The sequence below is a fragment of the Apiospora phragmitis genome (genome assembly GCF_038363925.1).
Source record: "Apiospora phragmitis strain CBS 135458 chromosome Unknown utg000002l:1.0-5516284.0:1.0-5523493.0, whole genome shotgun sequence".
Classification (NCBI taxonomy): Eukaryota; Fungi; Ascomycota; class Sordariomycetes; order Amphisphaeriales; family Apiosporaceae; genus Apiospora; species Apiospora phragmitis.
In genome coordinates, this window is record NW_027117400.1 from 2,317,142 (window position 1) to 2,341,188 (window position 24,047).

General features: G+C 51.3%; 6 protein-coding genes across 6 annotated transcripts; 3 read left to right on the forward strand and 3 right to left on the reverse strand.

The window, feature by feature from the left end:
* Window positions 1-1,233: 1,233 nt before the first annotated feature.
* On the forward strand, window positions 1,234-2,325 carry PG994_001552 (anaphase-promoting complex subunit 10; the record flags this gene model as incomplete). The annotated part of the gene is made up of 2 exons (XM_066852961.1): window positions 1,234-1,736; window positions 1,794-2,325. 2 exons carry the CDS (start codon window positions 1,234-1,236, stop codon window positions 2,323-2,325), a joined length of 1,035 nt encoding a protein of 344 aa, XP_066721102.1.
* A 579-nt stretch (window positions 2,326-2,904) lies between these two features.
* Window positions 2,905-3,965, forward strand: PG994_001553 (cytidylyltransferase family protein; the record flags this gene model as incomplete). The annotated part of the gene is made up of 2 exons (XM_066852962.1): window positions 2,905-3,652; window positions 3,688-3,965. The coding sequence occupies 2 exons, from the start codon at window positions 2,905-2,907 to the stop codon at window positions 3,963-3,965; spliced, it is 1,026 nt and encodes a 341-aa protein (XP_066721103.1).
* Window positions 3,966-6,425: 2,460 nt separating this feature from the next.
* Window positions 6,426-10,049, reverse strand: PG994_001554 (sodium/calcium exchanger protein; the record flags this gene model as incomplete). The annotated part of the gene is made up of 4 exons (XM_066852963.1): window positions 6,426-6,857; window positions 6,916-7,427; window positions 7,490-9,754; window positions 9,881-10,049. 4 exons carry the CDS (start codon window positions 10,047-10,049, stop codon window positions 6,426-6,428), a joined length of 3,378 nt encoding a protein of 1,125 aa, XP_066721104.1.
* A 2,155-nt stretch (window positions 10,050-12,204) lies between these two features.
* On the forward strand, window positions 12,205-13,440 carry PG994_001555 (26S proteasome subunit P45 family protein; the record flags this gene model as incomplete). Its single annotated transcript, XM_066852964.1, has 4 exons — window positions 12,205-12,343; window positions 12,505-12,933; window positions 13,002-13,167; window positions 13,218-13,440. 4 exons carry the CDS (start codon window positions 12,205-12,207, stop codon window positions 13,438-13,440), a joined length of 957 nt encoding a protein of 318 aa, XP_066721105.1.
* Window positions 13,441-14,514: 1,074 nt separating this feature from the next.
* On the reverse strand, window positions 14,515-16,078 carry PG994_001556 (uncharacterized protein; the record flags this gene model as incomplete). The annotated part of the gene is made up of 2 exons (XM_066852965.1): window positions 14,515-15,444; window positions 15,569-16,078. The coding sequence occupies 2 exons, from the start codon at window positions 16,076-16,078 to the stop codon at window positions 14,515-14,517; spliced, it is 1,440 nt and encodes a 479-aa protein (XP_066721106.1).
* Window positions 16,079-16,171: 93 nt separating this feature from the next.
* On the reverse strand, window positions 16,172-17,251 carry PG994_001557 (protein-tyrosine phosphatase; the record flags this gene model as incomplete). The annotated part of the gene is made up of 2 exons (XM_066852966.1): window positions 16,172-16,599; window positions 17,068-17,251. 2 exons carry the CDS (start codon window positions 17,249-17,251, stop codon window positions 16,172-16,174), a joined length of 612 nt encoding a protein of 203 aa, XP_066721107.1.
* Between the last annotated feature and the right edge of the window lie 6,796 nt (window positions 17,252-24,047).

Below are 24,047 nucleotides of genomic sequence, written 5' to 3' on the forward strand. Positions count from 1 at the left end.
GCCGGCGAGGTGTGATGACTGCAATAGGCAGGTATTACAGGGGGATTCATTAGCCGACTGGACGGTATTGGCGGAGGATGTTGATGAGTACGAATAATACCCAATGGTGGTGAATGGGCTAATGTCGACAGAGTGGTTTTACCCCTCAGGAAGCCATACGTACCCCTCGGTCGCTGCATGTCGCACTTTTGGCGGGCGACACGGACAAGACGGGGCAACAAACGGGCAACAGAAACGTAACCGTCCACTTTTCCCATGACAAATAAGTACCTGGAAGATGCAGCTCGCGCATAAAGCGAGGCTACATAATGTGCAATGGGAACCTCCGAGCGCCAAACTAATATGTGCAATTGGCTGGTCTCTAAGGACAATTTAATTCTAGGAATGGAAGTTTATGGTGGTCGTTTATATGCCTAAGGTAATATCCAAGTGCAGAAGGTCAGGTACTACTACTACCTCTGTAGACGGCTGGGGCTAGCTCTATGCACAGTGACGGGAAGGTAGGATGGATTTCGATATGCGGGACCCCCAGTCATCCAATCAAGCTCGTGTAGAGCAACATCAAACAAAATCAAGAGTGTATACTACCTTACCTCATACCTCGTTCCCGTGAAGCACGTAGCTATTGATTGATACGTCTGGTTACAGCTACCGTCGTCTCAAATTGTGCTTCCTCCAGTCCTGTCACTTCCGATCAATTCGATTCCTTTGATGGCTAATAGCTAAGCCATCACTGCTTAGCATTCCTACTTACTTACATCTCACCTGGGCTTCTGAACTCCTTTGATAAGTCATTGTACACCTCGCGTCAAAAACTGCAAGCTGTGCATCGGACGATATCGCTTTTGCTAGGTCTGGCCTGGTCGGATGATAAATCTATAGACTAGAACGGACGAAGGAGTTACCATGGACAGTCGCCGACAGCTCTTCGGCGCACCCTCTCGTCTTGACCATCCTTCTTTGCAGTCATCTCGCCGACCTGATAGTAACCCGTGGGATCAACTTGCCCCAGCCGATCCGTCTTCTGGTTTGCCTCCACGATGGGAACAAACCGGTCAAGGTCAGTGACACATACCCTTCACTTGCGTTCACATTCTCTTTTGTCGAGTTGAAGACCCCAAACGCTGCCAATCCGTTTCGAGAATTGCGTATTGTCTACCTCACTTCCATTCAAAGAGTTATTCCAATCACTTCACAATTTTGCCACCATGCTCCCTTGAATACACATCGACGATGTCAATACCACGTCCTCGGGGAACATCTCTCCCTCTGCCTGCGTCCGCCAGGCAGCAGCCTGCGGATGTAGCCGTATACCAGGACAACTGGAATCCCTCTGACCCTCTTGAATATGAGCGACTTCGCTTGGCAGGCTTGGTTCCTCGATTGCGACACTTCTATGACGACGATAAAGAGAATTACCCACACTCACCCGAGGGTTCTGATCATACTGACGAGGATTCTGAAGATTCCGGAAACGAGGATGGTAGCGAAGAGGCGGAGGACCTGGACCCCGATCCTGATGAGAATGGTGAGGGGGCTGACGTCGATGCTGGCGAAGAAGAGGGCGAAGAAGGAGACGACGACGAAGAAGAAGCACAAGATGATGAGCTGCCCTTCAACGCCGCGGCAGTAGGCCTGAAGGAGATCAGTAACTTGGCCAGCTTCACTGTCAGTAGCTACAAGCCAGGTTGTGGTGTCAGAGAGCTCCGCGACGATGACATTAGCCTGTTCTGGCAGTAAGTTGGACTTTTTGCATCCCCTGTACTGGATTGCACTTGCTGACTGCTCATAAGATCTGACGGCCCGCAACCTCATCGTCTGAACATTCACTTCATCAAGCGTGTTGAGATTCGGGCCCTGCGGCTCTTTCTGGACTACGAGCTCGATGAGAGTTACACGCCCACGAAGATTCAGATCACTGCTGGCACTGCCCCGCATCTCACCATTCCATTCACGACGATGGAGCTAAACACGCCCAAGGGATGGATTGATGTCCCTATTGCCGGCGCCGGTGGTGGTAAAGACGGAAACTCTTTATGCTGTTTCTTCGTCCGGATCATCGTGCTCGAGAACCACCAAAACGGCAAAGACACCCACATTCGCGGGATCAAAGTCTATGCCCTGGATGATAGTGCCACCACAGCCGAAAACAATCCCGTCGAGGACATGGCAGAGGCCATCGATGACTACGGAGGCCGAATGGGCCGGCGAAATGGTGACGGGCATGATCAAGACGCTAGCCGCAAACCTACAGCAAAGAAGTTTGTCCCGGGAGATGGAGGGCTAACCATACCATACTTCATGAGAGAGCCAGAGATCCGCTGAACGAGGCTCTGAGAAATGGCATTGCATTCGACGAGGCATGGACCAGCGATTGCATGTGCAACTGTATAATTAATTTCGGCGATTTTGATACCCTGTTTGCATTCTGGGGAAGACTGCTACAGTACGAAGAGGGAGGATTCGGGATATCTTGTCCGACACTCAACTTGAGCAGTGGCATCAACTAGAGCCCGTAGCAAAGCAGCAATCTATTATCTAGAACCAAATCCTTTTCCGCGAATCGCATATTGTGTTGCCCAATATGCACATGTAGTCTCTAGCGAGCGTGCGGCTCAATTCGTATCTTTCCCTGTATTCTACTGACGGTCCCTCTCGCCATTATGATTTAATGTTTCTTCTAGTTTGTTCTTTCAGCATGAGTATATGGGTTGTGTCGGCTTATAACACTTCTTGCGATAGGAGGTGAGCTGGGGGGTCGGGAGGGGTGTCCAGGTGGGCCCCCGGGCCGTACTCCGCATCCCGGGATCGAATCTCCAATTCCCGCGCTCTGCTGGCGCCGCTTGAAGCGTTCCCGTCAACATCCATCCCGACCCAACGTCACTTCAAGAATCGCAAACCGCAATGTCGGCATCTGACGTGACCAACACGGAAATCATGGGATCGCCGCGTCAGCTGCCAGCAAACCTGGTGTCCTACTTCACCCGCGCCCTGAAGACGTTTCAGCTATCCGAGACGACCTTCACCGTACTGTGTTCTGTCTCATCCGCCACCCCGAGTCGTAATAATGGCACCCAAATAGCGGCACCAATCCCGCCGAAGCAAGCGCCCAGAACGCTGGTGGTCCTGGATTCGTCCTTCAACCCACCCACGCTGGCGCACCAACGCATGGCCCTGTCGGCATTGGCGGACCTGCGGAAGCAGCAGCATGCCCCGCGAGACTCGCGCGTTCTGTTGCTTCTCGCAATCAATAACGCGGACAAGGCGCCCAAGCCCGCCGCGTTCCCCCAGAGGCTGGCCATGATGTACGTGTTCGCGCAGGACCTGCTCTCAGCTGCCCGGACTCAGAGAAGACATCTTCAGCAAGCTGCCGCCGCACCAGACTCTGGCAGCAGCAGCAGCATTGATGCGGGGACCGAGGAAGAAGAGGACGTGGTGGACATCGCGGTCACGACGGAGCCTTACTTCCACTCCAAGAGCAACGCGGTCGCCACGAGCGAGTTCTACGGCGGAGATGCCGCCGCCCGGAAGGGGGAGGAAACAGAAATGGAGCAGCTGTACCTCACGGGGTTCGACACGCTGATCCGCATCTTTGACGCCAAGTACTACCCGAACGACACGATGCGCCAGGCGCTGGACCCGCTCTGGCGCAGTCACGGCTGCGCGTCACCATGCGGACGGACGCAGACTGGGGCACCGCCGCGGACCAGCGGGCGTACCTGGACGGCTTGCGGGACGGCAAGCTGGAGGCGATGGGCGGGAGGCGCGAGTGGGCGGACAAGGTCGCGATGGTAGAAGGAGGACGCGAGGAGGGGGGAAAGGGGTCCGAGGACATCGTCGTTATCAGTAGCACCAAGGTCAGGAGTGTCGTGCAGAGGGAGGACTGGCAGGCGCTCCAGCGGCTCGTCAGCGAGGGGGTCAGCGAGTGGGTGAGGACACAGGGGCTATACAAAGAGGAGGCTTGAATGAGTGATGGGCACGCATCGGGGGGGTCACAGTAGCAGAGCGTACCGCTAATGATATATGACTTATATGATACATACATAGAGATACTTCTGGTAGATGATATGTGAGGGTTTCACAGCACAAGCTACCAAAGATAACCTAAGCAAGCGCATTCTTGGTACTGATACGTAAACAGGACATGCCATCATTGACTGCTGCTGAGTTTGTTCACGACACATAGGCTTCCCATGCTCAAACTTCTCGATCGTGGAGAATCAAGACGAATATGGCAACCATCTTGCTCTATCACATCTATATTCGCCACTACTAGTACTTAATAAACTGCCAGGTTAAGATTATTTTCTATAGACTAATAGGCAAGACGATACATCATTAGCTTCTAATCTCCAAAATACCGAGCTAGAAATGCAGACGACATAAGAATTGCGGAAAGTGCATATTGACAAGAAAGCTGTATGATTCCGGTGTAACAGGGGAGTCACCTCTTGCGAATGCCTTGTATTGCTGTTCCTCTGTTGTGCATATGCCATTGCTGGGCATCGTCTTTCCCTGGCCAACTACTGCAAAACCTCCATATCCATACACATTTCCCAAATATAAAAGACATGGTGCGTCTACAAGTAATCGGACAGCAGATCCCGAGGATTCGAGGGGGTACTCATCGAGGCAACTGAATTTTGACTTCATATGTTATATGGACAACATGGAGTTGTTGTTCATGACACTACAAGGGGAGTCACGGAACATAATCTTCAAGTAGCCTTATAATCATGGGCAGACGTTTCCTTGCCGAATTTCATGACGGCTTCAAAGTTATGTCAAGATGCACAGCACCCTCTCAATTATGATAGCAGTTTGTCCATAGGTACATGTATTCACAAGTTCCTCAGGGACCTCGGTTCAGGCATTCGGCGAGTCAAGCGTTAACTTGAGGCAGTTTTGCTATTAAACAAGCACCAGTGACTGAAAGTGCCAGAGAAAGTCCACTGTTGTGAAAAAGGTGTAGTACTCCAAGCCAATCAGATTAATCACTGGTTAAATCAACACCCACCGGAAGGAGCCCCGGTGCCTACAGCAGGGTTTTCTGACCAATGAAAAAAGATGATGGCGCTGGAAAAGACTTATTGAGAAAACCGAATTTTCACCTAGGCCGCTCCCCTGTCCCCCTACCCAGCTTATGGAGGCTGATTCGGCGACCCACAGGGCCCTGGGGGAAGGGTATAAATATCTGCCCTCCCTCCCTCCATTTCGATTTCCTTTTCTCTTTTTCTCTTCATGTCGACAATCTCTAAAGAATCATTTCTATAGTGTTCGTCCCAATCTCTGTTTTCTCCAAAACAGCTACAGATCCGACCCTGGTTGATGATTCCTATCCCTGCCGCCCTAGAGTGAAGAGGCATTCTTGCCATGGTTACCCTACAAGGTTTCCAGATACTCTCGCACCCTCCGCAAGGAGGGCGGTGGTACGCCTTTCACGAGGTCTCGGCTGTATAGAGAGTGATGATGATCTCAACCCCGATTTGTCATGGTCTGCCTTTGGGCGCGTGGCCGGGGTGGGCGGTGGTGGACGTCTGACAGGCGCGATATTTTATTCTCTTTTTCATTGCTTGCTAGGGTTCGTCCTTGGCAGTGAGGAAGAAGATCCTCGTAGTTGTACTAATGGCAAAACATTCTGTCCATGCCCATCAACCTTGTCGCCGTATGGATATTGCAAGCAAGGATGTATTCTGCAAGCAGGATGCACAACTGAGATAACATTTGCACCACTTGCTTCTCGCCTATTATTTCCGTCATGATAGTACACCAGTCTCCTCCAATCCGGCCATTCCGCCAATATCATCACCTAAACTGAACCTTCGCCGCTCCCAAACATGCACCGTCCGTTATTTGGTGCTCCTTGCTGTTTCTGCTCCAAACACGTTGAAAACGAGGTTGATGATAAGGATCGATGTGCTACGTATCCCAGTTGACACATACATAGCTAATTTGCCTGCTACTCACTGGCTCAGGATTGTCGTAGGCAATGTCGCGGGCAGATTACTTGTGTACCATGTACGGCAGGGCAGCATTGACTGTTTACTCCACAATGTCAATATCATCAAGAGTTTCGCAAGGCGGTTCATTGCGGTAGGTGTGACAGAATTTGAAGCTGGCACCAACCGCACTGCCTTGAGGTTGGGGGTTCTAGCCGTTTAGGTCACATTTCATAATGAAAATGGATTTTATAAATCATGAATATCCTCGTATTTAATTATAACGAAGGAATCTAGTAAAGGCAACGTGACATAGAGGTATTCTAACAAAATAATAGTCCCGCACGCCCAAAATCAGACAAACAATACTCCTCAAAATTGGGATAACAGGATGTCCTTTCCGTAATAAGCTCTGCGTGTGGGTAGGTAGCAAGTGCTTCGTTTAAACATCATGATCCATCAAATCTCTCCCATCCGATCCTCTCACTAGAATGCGATACCTTTGGTGCTGTGTCCGATAGTTTTATATGTCGTCCAGCCTGACTGAGCATCGTAGGTGTCGAACCTGGCGGTTGTATCGAAAGCGTTGTCCGTGTAACCGGAAAAGTAGAAGCCAATTATGACAACCAGATAGGTCAACAAGAGGATGCTGCCTTTGAAGTAGTTGCTCTTGCCTTCACCGTATACGTAACTGAGTAGAAACACGCAAAGGATAACGGTCACCATGTCCCACTGGGGGAACAACAGGCTAAACGTGTAGTGGGCAATATCGGGGTCCTCCAGCGTTGGCAGGATAGGGTACACAGCGGAGAACAAAACGAGGGCGGGGATCTGAAGAAGGCAGACTTGAAGGGCGTACGCGGATCCAATTTCCATGGAGAGCGCAATGTTACCGTTCATGGCGAAAGAGATGGCGTTCTGGCGACAAGCAGGTTAGCGTGGTCATACATGAGCAGGAAGAGAGCGATCATCTTACCAGGAACTCGGTGGTGTTCGGGACAAGGGCGAACAGAGTAATGCCAAGGAACTTCTCGTCAATGGCAAAGTTTTGCAACACTACATCTACCGTGTCGACAAGGATCTCAGCGACAATGGCATAGAGAACGGTGGCTCCCATCAATATGACCGCACTCTTCATTCGACTCCAATTCGGTGCATCGTGGCCACCATGTGCCTGAGGGGTCTCTGCCGCGTCTTCCATATCAGGGAACCCACTACTACGCAGCGGTGCCGCGCGTGAACTAGCCGTATTGCCAGCGTTCGAGCCGAGGGCGGACGTGCGACGTGGAAGGCGTGCATCGCGAGCGGCAATAGCAGCTGCAGTGGCTGCGAGTTCAGTCACACCCCGGATGAGATTGTTGTTCTCTTGCTCAGAAAAGCCGGGCACATGGACGTTGGAGCGAATACTCTCGCTGTCGCCTCCGTTGCCATGAGTCTTGGGTGGTACCATGTGAGGGGTCTGCATAGCACCATTAGGTGGAAGAACCCCTGAAGGCTGACGTGAATGGTGGGTACTTGCTTGGCCTGACAGCCCAACTTGTCTTAGAGACTCCCAAGGATGCGCTTGTAGAGAGTGCTGTCCCGGATATCTGCTCCGGTGGCGTCGACGGTACCATGCTGCTCAGACACGCGTGTCATATGAAGGTGCTCTTCATTCTTTTTCTCCTCCACCTCCGTATTCCAGATAACGGCAGCATGAGTCCTCAGAGTGAACCACAGCCCAGTGACATAGGACAAGAATAGACAGGTGGCAGCCGCATAACAGTAAGGACGGACCGCCTCGAGGTAAAACCGATCGTCAACCTTAGGCGTCTGGGAGAAATAGCAGCGACGACAATCGCGGTCCTTGTCTTTGTCAAGAGATGGGCGGTAGTCGACACATTCCGTGCAGCTGAGCTCATGAGTGCCGTAAATCTGGTAGAACAAAGTAGGCCCAAAAGCAGCCACTACAGCGAAGAGAAGCATCGTCGAAGTGACGCCTGCAGACCTGGCATTAAACCGCTGAGTTTTGCGTTTTATAGCGCCGAAGCACATGGAGAGCCCAGGGGAAAAGAGAATACCTGCGAAGATGCTTCCAATAATGCTACCTTCGACAAGTGCCCCCTTCCCCTGGTTGAGGGCTACACAATAGAGGAATACCTCGACGATGGTGGAGAAGAAGGCGTTGATGGCGGCACCAAGACCCATCGAGGACTGGGCCGAGATGGACGCAACTGCCTGTCCGATGAAGTATGCCAATGGGATGATGGATAACAAGCCAGCCACGAAGAGGAAGCCCGGCGACGTGATGAAGTTCTCAACATGCAAAACGCCCTCGAGAACAAGCCAGTCGAAGATGACAAAGACGACCACAGCCATGAGGTTGATGAGGAAGATGTTGGTACCATCAACGGTATATTTCCAGTATTTGGAGCCAACTGCTCGGTAGGTGCAGAGCAGTATAGAGGAGTAAGTACCATCATTGTTGCGCGCCTGGGTTATGTCCGACTCGAAAGATAGTGCTAGAGGATGCCGCTTAAGATGATCAAAGAGGAGCATGGTGACCTTGCCCATTGGAATCCAGAAGACCAAAAACCAGCAGATGCCGGAGACGATAATCAGCGAAGGGCCGATAAGTCCGTAGAAGAAGATGAAGAAGATGACCCTGCCAATGTTCCATTGGCCTAGACCAAACATGCGTCTCTTCAGGCGGCGGCCCTGCTCTTCGATCTCTGCATGGTGCGTATGGCGCCCAAGAAGGCTGTCGGTCTCACTGGGTTCCGAGTCTATGCTTCTCCTGGACCGGCCAATGATGGACCGGCTGCTCTCAGGGCCGAAGAAGAGTCGACCATACTCGAGGTCGCCATTCTGCCACTGCTCGTATTCACTGATGCTTCTCCCCTCTCCTTGATCCTCATCCAGATAGGCCTCATCTTGCTCTAGTCGGACAAATTTGCCAAAAGGATAAAACATGTAGCCAGCTAAGCCCCATAGCACACGGCCATATTCTCTGCCGCTAGGCGTGGCCGCAAACAGGAAGCATACGACTGTACCAAGGGCGGCGATGAGGGCCAGCCACCAACCGAAGGCAAGCGTCCACATCAAATTGAAGAACAACAGCCAGATACTAACATGGCCGCCTGGTGACGAATGGATGTCACCCTCTGCCGTCTTTTGGACAGAGCGATCCTTTTTGTACAAAGCGGGCTTCCATAACCGAATACCGAATGGATGTGTTTCATTGATGGCCTGTTGCCGGTCCTTCAGAGTGAAACTCTCTGCATCGCTAAGGTCGTCCTCGTCCTCGTTACTATCGTCGACTGGCGTCCCTTCGTCTTCGGTATCGTGCTGCTCAGGTTCGGCTGAGGGCTGTTCACCTGCATCTTGGTCCTCCTCTAGGCGTTCCTCTAGGCCACTTTCGTCTGCAGCATCACTTCTGCTCGACTGCACTCGCGATAAGGCTGGAGCAGCCATGGTCCGTCGTCGAAGAGTTGATTGTTGTCTCCCAGAGTCCGTATTGTAGGGTGGTCTGGGCGCCGAGTAGCTCTGCGCCCTCTCTGCGGTGACTTCCTCGTCTACCTCTTCAACAGCGTCGTCGGTCGAGAATACTCCTCCTCGGTGAGGGGCCTGCGTATTCGATGAAGCGCGGCGCGACATGGGAGGCTTCCTTGGACGAGCTCTACCACGCTCTGGGCCCAGCATCGGAGAGCGTAAGGGTTGTTGGGCACCGGTTCTCGTATGTGCGCGATCGTGAGCCGAAGCAGAATTACTAACGGAGGTTGCATCGCCTCCATAATATGCACTGCTCCCAGCAGGAGGGGGGGTTTGCAGAGTCCCTGCAGAAGCGGTATTACATACAGTTAGCCCATACACGAGTGACATCAGATGCACCACGGCGAACAGGGACCTGTTGACTCGGATCGCTGGCGCTACAGGAGATTGAGTTTAGGGACGCGACATACCATACGACGAAACATCTGGTCGTCTCCGCACCGTATCTCCAGACTGATAACTTTCGGACATCAATGTGTCTTCTCTCGAAGGAGGCTCGGTGCGTGTGTTGCTTGGTCGAGTATCGGTAGGCGACTGCGAGCCCGAGTCGCCGCCCGGGTCGCGAGGGGGCGGATCCATGGTGATAAAGCGCGTTTCTTGTCGTGTTTGTTATCTTTGGGGCGAAATACCGAGGGCGTGAACAAACCGCCGAGAGCTCTCGGGGAATGTAAGACAGACCTTTGGCTGTCTTGTCAAGTGATTCGACAACAAGGCAACAATCGCGAAGAGAAGAGAAAAAACCCGAAATTATTATAGGTCCCCGCTTGGAATCGTTCAATGTCCCAATCGTCAAGGAGCCAAAAGTCAGTACATCGCTCCGGTGCGTTGAAACACAGGATGAGAAACGAAGCAAATCAACACCAGCAAGATGTGAAGATTGGGAGAATTTGAGGCCGGGTACTCATAAGCACCGTTGTTTGCTACAGGCCTAGAAGAAGAACAAGATTGGAGGGCTACTGGAAGGTATGTAGGTTGGTACAGATTATAGAATAGCGGGAGCCAAGACAACAACACAAAGACCAAGCCGGCTCCTTCTTCCGTACGTCTGTCGGTCTGTCTGTTTACTTGGCATTTTGGTCGTTTCCGTATATGAATTACGCCATCTTGGCAGTAGCAGTGCCCGTAATTGGCAGATCTCATGCAGCACGACATACTGAATGGCGCTGTCATGATCTCAATCAACTGAATCGCAACTGCTCCTCGTGATTATCTACGGCGGAACAGTATCATCTGCAACTGTTTGCGATGCAGCTGGATCCTGGTCGATTCTTGGTCCTTCGATGTGGACTCGGCGGGGCTTTCCCATGCCCCCAAACGCATGCGCCGATTTAGTATTCTGGGTACCTAACATATTCTGGGCCATACATCTACACCGTCCATCACAGGTCTTTATTCTGATCAGTATGTATACCTACTGTTCCTACGAGGAGTCTCTTGAGTGGATGCATTGAAGAGTGCTTGGAGTGGTATTGACTTTGTTAGTAGATTGGTTTCCCCAGATGGTGCGGTTGCGTTGACCCAGATGGCTGTTTGTGCTAGGGGTTCCAGTCATTTCGGTCATCGCGTACATTACGTCGTCTACCAGAAACCCCCAATATGGGACATGTGCTAATACTGCACATGCATCTGGTGCTCGGGCACGCCTGATCACACTTGGCTGCTTGGAGTGGACGAACAACTACTTACATACCTATGGCTACACAAATGGGGCATCCCCTCCCTCCTCCCCTCCTCTACGAATTGAATTCGTCAGCACATTCGTAGGAATTCTCCCCGTCGGTAACTTTAGAACAGGTGACTTCACTGTGGATTTCAGACACCGAGATACTACAAATATCAACGGCGCCAAGCCACGTTGCCCCCACTCTCTTGCATCCCTGGGCTCTCGATAGACGGATTGCGGCATTGTTTGCTCGGTCACAGGGGAGATAGACTCTCTTCGAAACCTCACTAATCAGCCGCCTCTGAACTCTGAAGTCTGTTTTGCCTGGAATCTCGAAGGCTATCGCGGCTGTCGTGATTGCCTTAGTGCTACTACAACTGTATCCGCTTTGCCTGAATGGGCAGTCCGGGCAGTTGGGGCAGGGGTTACCTGCTGCTGGCTTGACTTCGGTGAGGCTGATGTAGTACATAGTACAGTCCAATCCCTGAATTATTCCAATGTGCCGGGTGCCTGATGGTTTTATGATCGTTCACAAGAGCCGTAGTGTCGATAAATCTTGCAAGTGCTTCTGCCAGTCTGCTGCAGCTATTTATCCAGTTATCACAGCGGTAATCAAGCTACTCATTCGAGAGTGTCCCATTGAACGCCTTTCCATGGGAATAAAATAACGTTATCTATCCATCGAATAACAACGGGTAGACACACAGGGATTATACTAGCTAATGCGGTCCATGATTGGATGTTTATCTACTCCTTGCTCCGTATGATTGGCAGCGCATGCTCCAGCCACCGACGCCACATGCCCTAGCCACACCAATCCACTCCAGCATTCGCTTTGAGGCCTAAGCTTCTTAGGTAGGCAGTTGCTCAATGAGCTGTTGTCGCCATCGTCGTCACAGCCTAAGAGCCTAGCAGCTACCACGCCCACCTGCTATCCTCATCAACAACAGTAACGATCCGACCGAACCATTTCATTTTTTCGTAACTGCTAGTCTCATCGAGTTGCACTGTACATCACACGAATTCTGATATCTGCCGGACGTATCAGACTCTCCGGAGCTGCCAGCAACCATGGCTCTCGACAATTACTACGCCAACAAGATCGAGGCCATGAAGCTCGAGATCCTCAAGGGTCAAGCTGTCCTGCGCCGTCTAGAAGCCCAACGCAATGACTACAATTCGAGAGTGCGGTTATTAAGAGAGGAGCTCGGTTTGTTACAACAGCCTGGCTCTTACGTGGGTGAGGTCGTCAAGGTTATGGGGACCAAGAAGGTGCTGGTCAAGGTCCATCCTGAGGGGGAAATACGGTACGGCTCACATAAATAAGTATCGCTTTTATTACATTTCGTGCTGACCAATATTGATCTTTAGTTGTCGACGTCTCCGACTCCGTGGATATCGCAAAGCTCACAGTAGGCAAGCGTGTGACGCTACTGTCCGACTCCTACAAACTTGAGAAGATCCTCCCATCCTCGGTCGATCCTCTGGTGTCCCTCATGATGGTAGAGAAGGTTCCCGACAGCACCTACGACATGATTGGTGGTCTGGACCAACAAATCAAGGAGATCAAGGAAGTCATCGAGTTGGGTCTCAAGCACCCCGAGCTCTTCGAATCGCTCGGTATTGCGCAACCTAAGGGTGTTCTACTCTACGGCCCTCCGGGTACGGGAAAGACGTTACTGGCCCGAGCCGTTGCCCACCACACAGACTGCAAGTTCATTCGAGTATCCGGTTCCGAGCTGGTGCAAAAGTACATTGGTGAAGGTTCCCGCATGGTGCGCGAGCTGTTCGTAATGGCCCGTGAGCATGCTCCTCCTCCATCATCTTCATGGACGAGATTGATTCCATCGGCTCTTCCCGTGTTGAAGGCTCGTCAGGCGGTGATTCCGAAGTCCAGCGCACAATGCTGGAATTGCTCAACCAGCTGGACGGATTTGAGCCCACCAAGAACATCAAAGTCATCATGGCAACCAACCGTCTAGACATCCTGGACCCCGCTCTGCTGCGACCCGGTCGTATCGACAGAAAGATCGAGTTCCCCCGCCAAGCGTGGAGGCGCGTGCCGACATTCTGCGCATCCACAGTCGCAAGATGAACCTAACCCGTGGCATCAACCTGACCAAGATCGCCGAGAAGATGAACGGATGCTCAGGTGCCGAGCTGAAGGGCGTGTGTACCGAGGCTGGCATGTACGCGCTGAGGGAGCGGCGAGTGCACGTTACGCAGGAGGACTTCGAGCTGGCAACAGCCAAGATCCTGAACAAGCACGACGACAAAGAGGTTTCGCTCCAAAAGTTCTGGAAGTAAGCTATTGGTTGTGGTCCACATTGGAATGGAGGCGACCTGTCTGTTGCCTCATGAACCATGTATAATTATTAGAGATGACTACGGCCGAGCCTTATGGGGATTGACCCGGCTTCGTCAATCAAAAGAGCTATGCAGTTGACTCTCCCCCAACTGATGACCCTGTGCCCTTGAAGTGATCCTTTCTATTTGTATTGTTGAAACTGCTGGTCCTGCAAATGCGTGATAGGGAACTGCTACGCGATCAAGGGTCACTTCACCATATTTGGCATCTGCTGTGATATATCAAGCACACCTGCATTGAGTCCAGCTGTTTTCCTTCCAATCTGAATAGCAACTGCTCTAGTCGACCAAGCATCTACCTCATCAATCTACCAGGCTGCTTACCTACTGAGCATGAGCGGAGGATTGATCCGACCATTCAAGGGGGGTCTGCTGTGTGCCATTCTCTACGTATAGTATGGCCCGGTCCAAGTAAGTAGGCGAGGGATGTCGTAATGTTCACATTCGCCCCCCGGATAACCTGAAAGGAGAGACAGATAAGAAATACACCTGAAAGAAACCTTTTCCACATGTCTTGAATCACATTAATTTGGGGGGAAAGCATTGCGATTTCATCTCAGTTGCTTACTTAGTATTAACAATAACCGTCCACTCCGTTCTCTTCCGAGTGGCACCACAACCATGATATAAACGTAGCCCGTCATCATTTTAAGCATACCAGGAGCCTGCCGGACCGTGTGAAATGCTGGTCTACAAGCACATACACTCTCTCGCTTTCTCTCTCAGCACGATGTCCAAGCCGTGTGATAATACAATTACTTTATCCATTGAACGCCATCCAAAACATCATCAGTCGTCCCGTCCCACTCCGTAACGCTGCGAAGTGGATGTTCGTATGCTACCTGTGTACAGATGCCAAAAACCCGTTGTTCTATGCGTCATTCATCCTCGGACTGGAAAGATATGCAAACTCAAGAGAGTAATTGTTGAAGCCCTCTTTGATTCGTTTCCTTCTCTCCAGCCCCTTCATTTCCAAAGCTCAATCAATGCAATGCCCCCGCCAACTATACTTAACTACCTCCTGAACGGAGCCTCACTTTCACTGCGGATATGGCCCCTTTTCCCGTTGGCTGTCTGACTACTCCTCTCTTGGAGTCTCCAGATCCACTCGACTATAGTCTCATAGCAAAGTACGAATTGCCTCAAACTTTGCACCATGCTGAGTCTTTGGCTCCTAAAGTCCTCCACGGTCCGCGCAATCAGATCAATTGAGTCATCGCCGACCCAACTGAGATCTAGAGGTGTATCTCCACCGTTGTTTGGTCCACTGCCCGCTCGGGCCGACGCCTGTGGTGCAGTGACACCGTCCATGTTGATGTCGCCGTCGTTGTCTTTCCGTTTATTTGCCGATACCGAGGCAATCCTCTCGCGCTTAAGCATGTCAATCACGCTGTCGACTGTACAGAACGTTCCGGTACGGCCGCATCCGGCTGAACAATGAACGAGCATGGGTCGCGGATTGTTATCTGACTCGGGCTCTTCGTACCAATTGGGTGTAACACCTCGTTCAGTAGCGACAGACGCCGCGATGGTATTGGCATCAACTGGGAGGGCTGCGCGCTGCATAACGTTGGCCAGCTCCACGAGAGCAAGAAGGTGGGACGGTTGAGCGGGTACGCCAAAGTCCGGCCAAGACGGATAGTGAAGGTGCGTAACCTCCCGCATCGGCGCGAACGGATGAGCCGAGTGAGACATAGCAAATTTGCGAATGACCACAAATGGCGTCTCTGCTTGCGCCTGCGCCGGCGGAGCAGGGTTAGACGAACCCAGAGCTGTCGCCGTGTTGGCACGGCGGCGGCCAGCCTCTGCCTGACTCGCCGAAGCCGCAGGAGTAGATTTGTGCTTATCAATATCTAGAGATATCTTCTTCTCTGACAATGGTCTCAGTTTGATTGGGCCGTACTCTCTGTCGTTCCAGTAAGGGTGGCATTTCAGCTGGCCACCCTCCATTCTGCGGTAAGCATAACGATAACTCGAACATCCTGATCCCAAACGACCGACCAGAAGTCCTAAAAAAAAACCAAGTCAGCGAAACTTTCGACACTACAGGACGAAGGATGGTACATACCTCAAAAGTGGCTGGTAGAGGCCCTTGGGATGCAATATAGCGTTTCTTGCTTCGCGAAGCTCGGACATGGCTGGCGTTGATGTAGTCGCAGGATCCTGGTGGTTTACCTGAAAGGACCACGCGAGCGTGATCAAACGGAAGAATATCTTTATAACGGTTCTTTACTCCCTTTTCGATGCCGGAGAGCGAGACACCCGAGTTCGCTTTACTGGGTGACGCAGCGTTGAAGGCAGAATATGCTTCCTTCATACGGGCCTGCTCTTCGCGTTCTATCTGCAAGAATTTGTCCGAGATAGCCTTCCCATGGTCCGACTTGGCAGCGGCATAGCGTAACCAATGCGGCAGTGAGTTAGTATCGACAGTCGCAGGCAAGGGCGACTTCCATCTGGCCGACGCCATCGGCAAGGTCCATGTTCTGTCTAATATTGCCGAAGAAGGGATTCGCGCCGTTGGAGGCGGTGGGGAGCGTAACACCTCCAACAACGGGGGCAAATATAGGTCGTCCTCCATCGTTGGACGCAATGGGTCGACCAGCTCTTTCAGCGGCCGACCGACGGTCAACCCAGTCAGGATAAGCAGTCGCAAAAGCGTTAAAGCCACCCCTCAACAGATAGGCATTCCCGAGAAGGACTCGGCGGCAAACTTTTTGAACATATTCATCGCTGATAACGCATCGCGCTTCTCAAAAGAAGCAGCATCATAAATGATGAGGTTCTTCACTTCTCGCCACTGGGCGAACTTCTCTTGGTCCTCCTCAGTTTGCAGTGTTTTCTGCAGCTTCTCGAGGTTGAAAGTGGCTCGCTTTAGCAAAGTAGTAGGAATGCACAGGTTCAGTGCTCCTTCAATCCTTGATTGTGCATAATTCGTAGATACTCGCACATCCAGTAGTAAATAGTCACCTCCGGGTGTATTTTCAACAATGTCTTTGAGTTGGCTTGGCATAATCAGGCTTGGGTCGCTTCCAGCAAGCGCAGTCGGCAAAGTTTCAGAGCGCGGATGCGATAGACCCGGGAAGGAAGGTCTATCTTGGGCTGAGGAAGTGAAAGCCGCGGGTGAGCATCTTCAACATTGGAGAGGTTGGAGCGCCTCATCGGTTGAAAAGGAGACTCGGTCTGCGCTGGAGACGCGTGTGTGGGCATGTCGAAGAACGAAGGCGCATTTAGAGAGATCTCTGAGTTCCGCTTTGAGTCCGAGGAGACGTAGCAGAGTCATGCAAGCTCCCAGAATCAATATCCATTCGACTGCCAGTGGTCTCGCGAGAGCGGCCCAAGGGAGGCCGCGATACTTCAGACGGTGTTTCGCTCTGATTGGTCGCTCTCCGTGGGGGCGGCCTAGGCCTCAAAGAAGACGGCGGCTGCATAGGAGCGAACTGCGCGCTGCCAAGATTGAATGAATTTCCTCCTCTGTTGAGGTCGGCCTGGCGCCTGAACGCCTCGAAATCGGGGTTGGCATCAAGAGGCACTTGCTTGGGGATCGCGGCCCCGAAGGATTTCACAGACGAGGTAGGCGGGCTCCAGTGCTCCGGGGTAGAACAGCCGAGTCCCGTGGGTCGGCAGCAGGGTCGATGTTTAGCCCGAAATAATTCGGGCTGGGCGATCGCAGGTCGGTGGGTACGGCCGGCGAGAGTTTGCTCGTCGGTGGGTAAGGTTGGCCGACTGAGTGCGGCATGCGCGGTGAGGTCATTGGTGTGGTAGTGGACCTATTTGTGCGAAAAGATTGCGAGTTGGACTGCGAGTGGTGGGAGTGGTGAGAATGAGACGAGCTCATAGGCGGCCTCGAAGACGTTTTCATTGTATACTGCGAAGTTGGTGTTTTCGTCGTCGTACTCGTTGCGCTGCGATCGTGGTTTATGGTATTTGCTGAGTTGGGCGCCATTACTCTCTTAAATTAAAACTGTTTCTTTCTTTCTGTCTTTCCCTCCCCCGAAATCTCCTTACGTCGAAGAAGAAGAGAAGGTCGCTTTTGACCCGTCGTCACTTAAGACTAGACATGGTGATGATGCGTAGTAGAGGTCAAGTTGTCGGGTATGGATGGATGTGGGTTAAGCTGGCCGCTGGAATATCTTTCCTCGGAAGGATAACAACTACACCGTCAATAATAGTGATCAACAAAGATGGCGATTTGTGGCCTGCGTGACTACTATTCCCAGAGTCAGAGGGGCAAAGAAAGGTGGTGGTGAGATGTAGATGGTGGTTGTAGTAGAGCAACTAAAAGTGAAGAAGGTCTAGTTGAGCAGCTAGGACATGAGCGAGCGAGCCAAAGGTATGGTAAATGCACTTTATTCCCGAATCAAGTGGCCACAGAAGCTCAGCTCCTTATGGAAATAGCGGCACAGGGTCGAAACATGAAAAGAGGGGGAAAGAAGGGTCTATCAGAAGACCCTGAGATTCCATGCGGTCTAGGCCTGGGCGATCTCCTGGCAAGTGTGTAGGGGCTGGCTCCGATGTGAGGAGGGTAGGATTACTGGAATGGGGAGACCGGCTTGAGTTTTTTGTTGAAAATAGCGAGAATAGGGAAGGGGGGTGTTGAAAGACAGATTAGAAACATGGGAAATCCAGAGGGAAGCAGATGTCATACATGAACAAGAGATGGAGTCCTTGAGCCTTGATTCGCCGGCTCAAGGGCTTTTGGCGGAGCTGAACGAGGGTGGTAAGGATCTACAAATAAACGGCGCAATGCATCGAGAGAACAAGGCACGGACAGGGGTCAATTGCGTGACGGGTTTCTGGGAAGTAGTGCTACATGGGACGGCGGTATTTAGCTAGCCTGGCCAGCAAGCCCGCAAAGCCAGGTCATCGTGACAGGAAAGCTGTTGCATCTGGCCGTGGGGTGGGAGCAAGACTCATGGGCAATGGGGCCACCCTCACCGAATCCGCCAGGCTACTCCCGCCTGCTCTATCTCGATCACAGCGATTGACTTATTCTGGAATGTGCCCCATCTGGCTCATGGGGTCGCGAAGAGGATGGATGTATCTCAACTCCAGAATACCTGCCGAATGCAGAAGCTGAGGTCGAGTTCGGTAGGCGGCAAACTATGACGAAATTGGACCCTGGAAAGCTTGCCTCTGAATGATGTGTCAGGTGTACACAATTCTGTACACAACCCTATCATGTCGGTTCAAAAAGGATCAATGCCGGTCAGCAAAACACAAAGATGTGTGCAGGCAGTGGACAGTCATCGCGTTGGATTATTCATTCATTCGTTCACTCCATTCACTCTAGACGTACAAACAGCAAAACAAAAATTAAATTGCGTTCAGACCGCACATTGGGGGTGGGGAAAGGGGGTTTTGCTGCGATACCTACCCAGGATATGTAGTATCCGGAGAGGGACCCCCAACTTATGTCATGTCCTTCTGGATGCACACATGTTTCATTGGTACATGTATGTTTTGGTAGTCCGTGGAAAGAGACAATCTGTGCCTGCCACTTGAAATATTTCCTTGCGGCAGGCAGACAAGCTCCAGGGGAGAACTCTGTTCTACCAATTCGAGCATCATAGTATCCTAGTCGCGTTATCGGACAACGTCCGTTAGCCTAGCACCAACTCTATGAATATGAATCCAGACACTTATCAAGGTGTGCGTGCCAATCGCTTGTCAGGTCATGCCGAAGTCTCTTTGACATCACAGCCAAAAGCCACAGACACCATGTACTACCCAGCTATTCCTTTGTTATAGTAGATTTTGCTGGTGGGCAAGATTCGATCATTCCGGTGCACTGCGTGTTTCCCGACTGATGTCACAGTTCAGTCATCGCAAACAACAAACAAAGAGTGGCAATCCGCGGAGGAATCAGATGAACTCGAGGGAAACAATACCTACATAAGCGCAGTATTTTCTAACATGTATGTATTCAACCCAAGTCGGCTCCGTTCAACAGGCCGACTTGCAGTCGACTACCCGTTGCCGATGGCGAGGGGACACAATTTAGGCAACGCGATAAATCCGAACACTTCAATATGGAATAGTAACAACCTGCAGCGGCGTGCAGGCAGGGCCCCCCACGCATGAGGCTTGGCCAATACCTAACCTGGCAGATAGCTTCTGTAGGAGCGGCGGCGGGAACGGCTTGTACACGTAAAATAAAATAAGCAGGCAAGTAAAATAAGAGTTGTCATCTGATTGATCGACGGTCAGCAACCGCCTTGACCCTCTAACAAACGTTCCTTGATCCTACATTCGCAAGGTTGTTGTGTTCTCGCCATCGCATTCGAGTTTGCAAGCCAACCAACGACGATCTACATAACTATATCGACCTACCCCTCTCGGTAGGTGAACAGGGAGGTTGCACATCTTCAGGTGAGGTCTAGCCTAACCTAGCCGTATAAGTGCGGATCTTTCCCGATGTGTGGAAAGTTGAGAGTATGCTTTCCCATTCTCATGTAGACTCCCCCACAAACAGACGGCCATGTTTTGTCTAGGCCTTCTCAAGCTGACCTGTCTTGAAACATTGGCTGAGACAATCCCCATGTATGGCGCCGCCTCACTCTCCTATTCAACCAGTCAACCTTCTCTCAAGCTTAAAAGCCCTGCAGAAAAATGGTCTGTCTGGAGACAGTCGTTTCTATCGGTCATTTCAGACTTCTACTGCCCCGAGCAAAAAATTTGTTCCGTGGCTTCCACTCGACTCTAGCGTCCGCGTACCACGTGTCGGGCAGATAACATCTCCATCTCCATGCTTCTCGATTCCTTAAGAGATACATCACTACCACGTCACGATTTCTAGTCATGGTTATCCAACCTTCCCGGGTGCAGTTGGTTGGGCGGTGTGGGCATTGTACCCCGTATCTCCGGCGATTGGCTACTTGCGCCCTTGGCTCTTGGTAACGAAAGGGCCTGGGCCTTACCGATTAATTGATCGACATCCAGAAAGTCCATGGCTATCATTTCACAACGTATTGGCGGGTGGAAGTTGGAACACAATACATAGTAGAGGATGATCTTCATACTTTCTCAATACACACATACCTGGGCCAATGGCGCCCAGGCAGCCAAGTGCGAGGTGCGTGGCCGGCTCTTGCCAAATCCGCAATAAGAGGCGAGAGTCTAAAGGGAGATCGCGTTGGCGATCCCCTCCACCCATTTGCCATGCTCAACAAGCATGGGATTCAGGTGCGTGAGATGATGATTCCCATGGCCCTTATCGCCACAGTCACCAAGGGTCATGCGGCATATGTCTCATTCCGCCCGCCTAGGTTTCGTTATCTCTTCCCTCAAACGATATTTTCCTAATTCCCGCTGCTGGCCTGCATGCTGTATTACTGAAAGGGAAAACCGGCAAAGCCGATCTACGTCCGTTTCCCTACAATTTGTTGCCGTTCCGCTGGAAGTCTTCCGGTGGAAGGGTATTGGGGAGGCTTTCCTCCATTATGCACGCACTACTAGCAGCTGGCAGCAGTGTCCGTCAAATCGTGCGTATCATAGAGACCCTGCCGGATACTCATGCTGGGTGTTTATCGCGTGTCTATTATCAGTTGTCTCGTATGCGAGGTCGAGGTCTAGCCGGCCGGTTTACGCGAGCAGGCAGCCAATCCGCTTTGCAACCCCAAGCGAAGTGTGGCCTACCCGGTGTTAGCACGTAGCTGTCGGCCAACGGGGATAACTAAGGAAACATGTCTCATTAACCGTTACAGAGCGCGGGCGGGCAAGCCGGCATTGGCCGACCGGCTGCGAGCAGGTTGCTGATGCCATATTCCCCATCCCGGAATGCTTCAATATTGATCACTTGTTCACGTAGTGAAAACGCATGTGAGTATATACGATGGAGGCAACAATACTAGATGTAAAACGGAGAAGACTAGCCGCATTCCGCTATTGTTAGCGAGCGTCCCAAGCCGTAGCAGGACTATCGACAACAACGTAACCTAAGGTATGTAGTTAGAAGAATATGGGACGAGGCAGTCAGCCCACTATCGTAAGCCCGGGTTGTGCTCTCGAGTCCTGTGCTAACAACTTCCATTTGATATCGGAGTTACTCGGTCGTGAGATCAAGTATATCTATGGGCTCTCCGATTGCAAACACCGCCTCAGTCGTTCAGGGTCTTCTTTGGAAGCATGTGATAGATGCTGTTTCATCGCCTACGCCGGACAGCTGAGCTGGGTGGGGCCTTCGGTCTCTCGGGATCGAAGAGAGCAATAAATAGTCCATTTGCTCGGCCCTATCCACGCGGCCGATCTGGCATAAACCTGCACTGACACCCAACGAAGGAAATCACGCGTCCTTTAGGCCGTTTCCCAACCTTGGCCGAATCGTTGTACGGGTCTCATGCCGCCGGGGCCCGGGCTGCGTAGCATAGTCCAGGAAAGAGTTATTGCCGCCAAGTTAGCTGCCGTCCGCCTCGCATGCTTCGCCAGCCTCGTGGCTTCGCGCCTTCGTCGTTCGGGATCCCCAAAATTTCAGTGCAAGTATAGCGGGTTTCCTCTTGCGACAAACAGAAATGAGGATTGTTGTTGCGGGATGCTTGGGTGTACAGGAAGAACAAGACAGCGCCCACAGTCAGGCTTTTGCTGCCTATGGCTGGGTCTTGCCATCTGGGGAACAGGACCCCGCACACCCCCGACGTGCATTGTTTTCATCCTGAGAAAACACGTTGGCTTCAATTTCTGGTCAGCTCGCTCTGCTTAATAGGTGGTTTAAGCGAGCCAGAAATGTCCGAGTTGCCATGACACAATGTGCTGCCACAGAAGGACCCACTCATTTCCATACGGAAGGCGTCTTACCTTGAGCTGGTGTACATGGAAGAAGGACGAGGAGAATCTACACAAATTTAGGGCCCTCGAGTCGAAAAAAAACCTCAGGAAATGCCCCATTTCGGAGCTCTACCAGTACTCATCCAGTTGAGTACATCACCATAGACCGCTCAACTGACTGAGTCGGTTCTTGGCATCAGTCGTTCCTCAAGACACTATTTATAAGAAATGCTGCAAAAAACCGGCATCAAGCTGAGATGCGTGGCGCCCCCTGTGGGAAGGCTTTATAGGGGAGCCACGGATGCCGTATCTCCCACGAGATCTCAGGCAGGCATTCTTGATCTGACAGTCGGTAATCGCCGATTCGTAGGTGTAGGATTAGCGGTCATTTTATGTGAACATGGCCGCAAAGCAACGAAGTGCTGACATTGGCAACCCGCGAAGGTACTGTGGCGATTTCTGACTACTGACATCAGGACAAATTCCCGAACTCCAACGCTGAGACCAGTCAGCTGACATTAGGAGGCCAGAGGCAATCAACCACCATCAATACTAGTATAACTCATGGTGATGTGGTACGTGAGGATTCTATCGAACATTCACTTCTGATAAGCTTATATGGTTCTGCAAGGCAATGGCCTACAGATAACTTGCCGTGATATACGCCGCGCTTATATTTTCGACCATACTCGCAGAGTGGTGATGTGGCAAGGTCTAACAGAACCCTATATACTCCCCAAGGTCTATACTCGGTAGATGTACATTGGCAGATGGAGTGTTGTAGTTGTTCGTATTAGCACGATCAATATCGAGGAGCGTTGAATCCCTCCCGATGAGATATACCTCTAAGAAACGTCCTGTATTTCCTAAACTCTCCGTCGCAATCCATCAATATCTTGAATATACTTCCACCGACCTTGAGCATGACTAAGTACCCATTTTGACTATCTGTATCCCTGACCATATCCATGAGAGCGAGGTGAGCTACACGCTACCCAAATCGGCATCGTAATGTCGTTAGAGCAGTCTTAGAAGCAACTCTTGGTTGTCCGTCTGTTCAAGACCAACCGACTTTCATCTTAGAGCATATAAGACAGGCATGGGGGCTCTTGATATGCGTAGGACAGCTATTATGGTAGGTAAGTAGTAAATCCCCATAGCTGACCCCCTTTGATCCAAGGAGCCGAAATAGGACCTATGTATGTTGTTTTGAGCTCTACCAGGCAGGGCCTAATGTGACATATTCTCGAGCCTTTGAGAACGCCACATTTATCCGTATACCATCTTACACATTTTCTGTTAACGCATGCAATTCCTATGACATGCTCAGGGCATTATCAAGATATTTACCTTGACTTCACTTGCATACTGGTATATCAAGCTTATACGCACATGTACAACCACGCGCTCACCATATCTTTCTTAGGCGGTACTTGCTCAATCCGAGCCTGGATTCCAGGACTGCCAAGAGGGTAACGAGAGGATTGTTGAGTCAGCCAGGAGCAAAAAGGAGTAGAGAGTTCGAGATGACAAAGTGTTAGGGCCGGGCTAGCTAAGGTGGTTCAATCGAGTAGGCCGGTAGTTTCAAGTTATTTTGTACTTAATCCTTACCCAAATACAAAACCTAGGTATGCATCAATTTGATGCAATTTATACGCATGTAGGGCGTAGACAATCGTTGGGTGCATGGATATATATATATGTAGGTAGGTATTTGGAATCCGATTCCAGTAGCTTGGTATCTACTTATATATAGACAGACATGTGCATCCGGGCGCATTACCGGA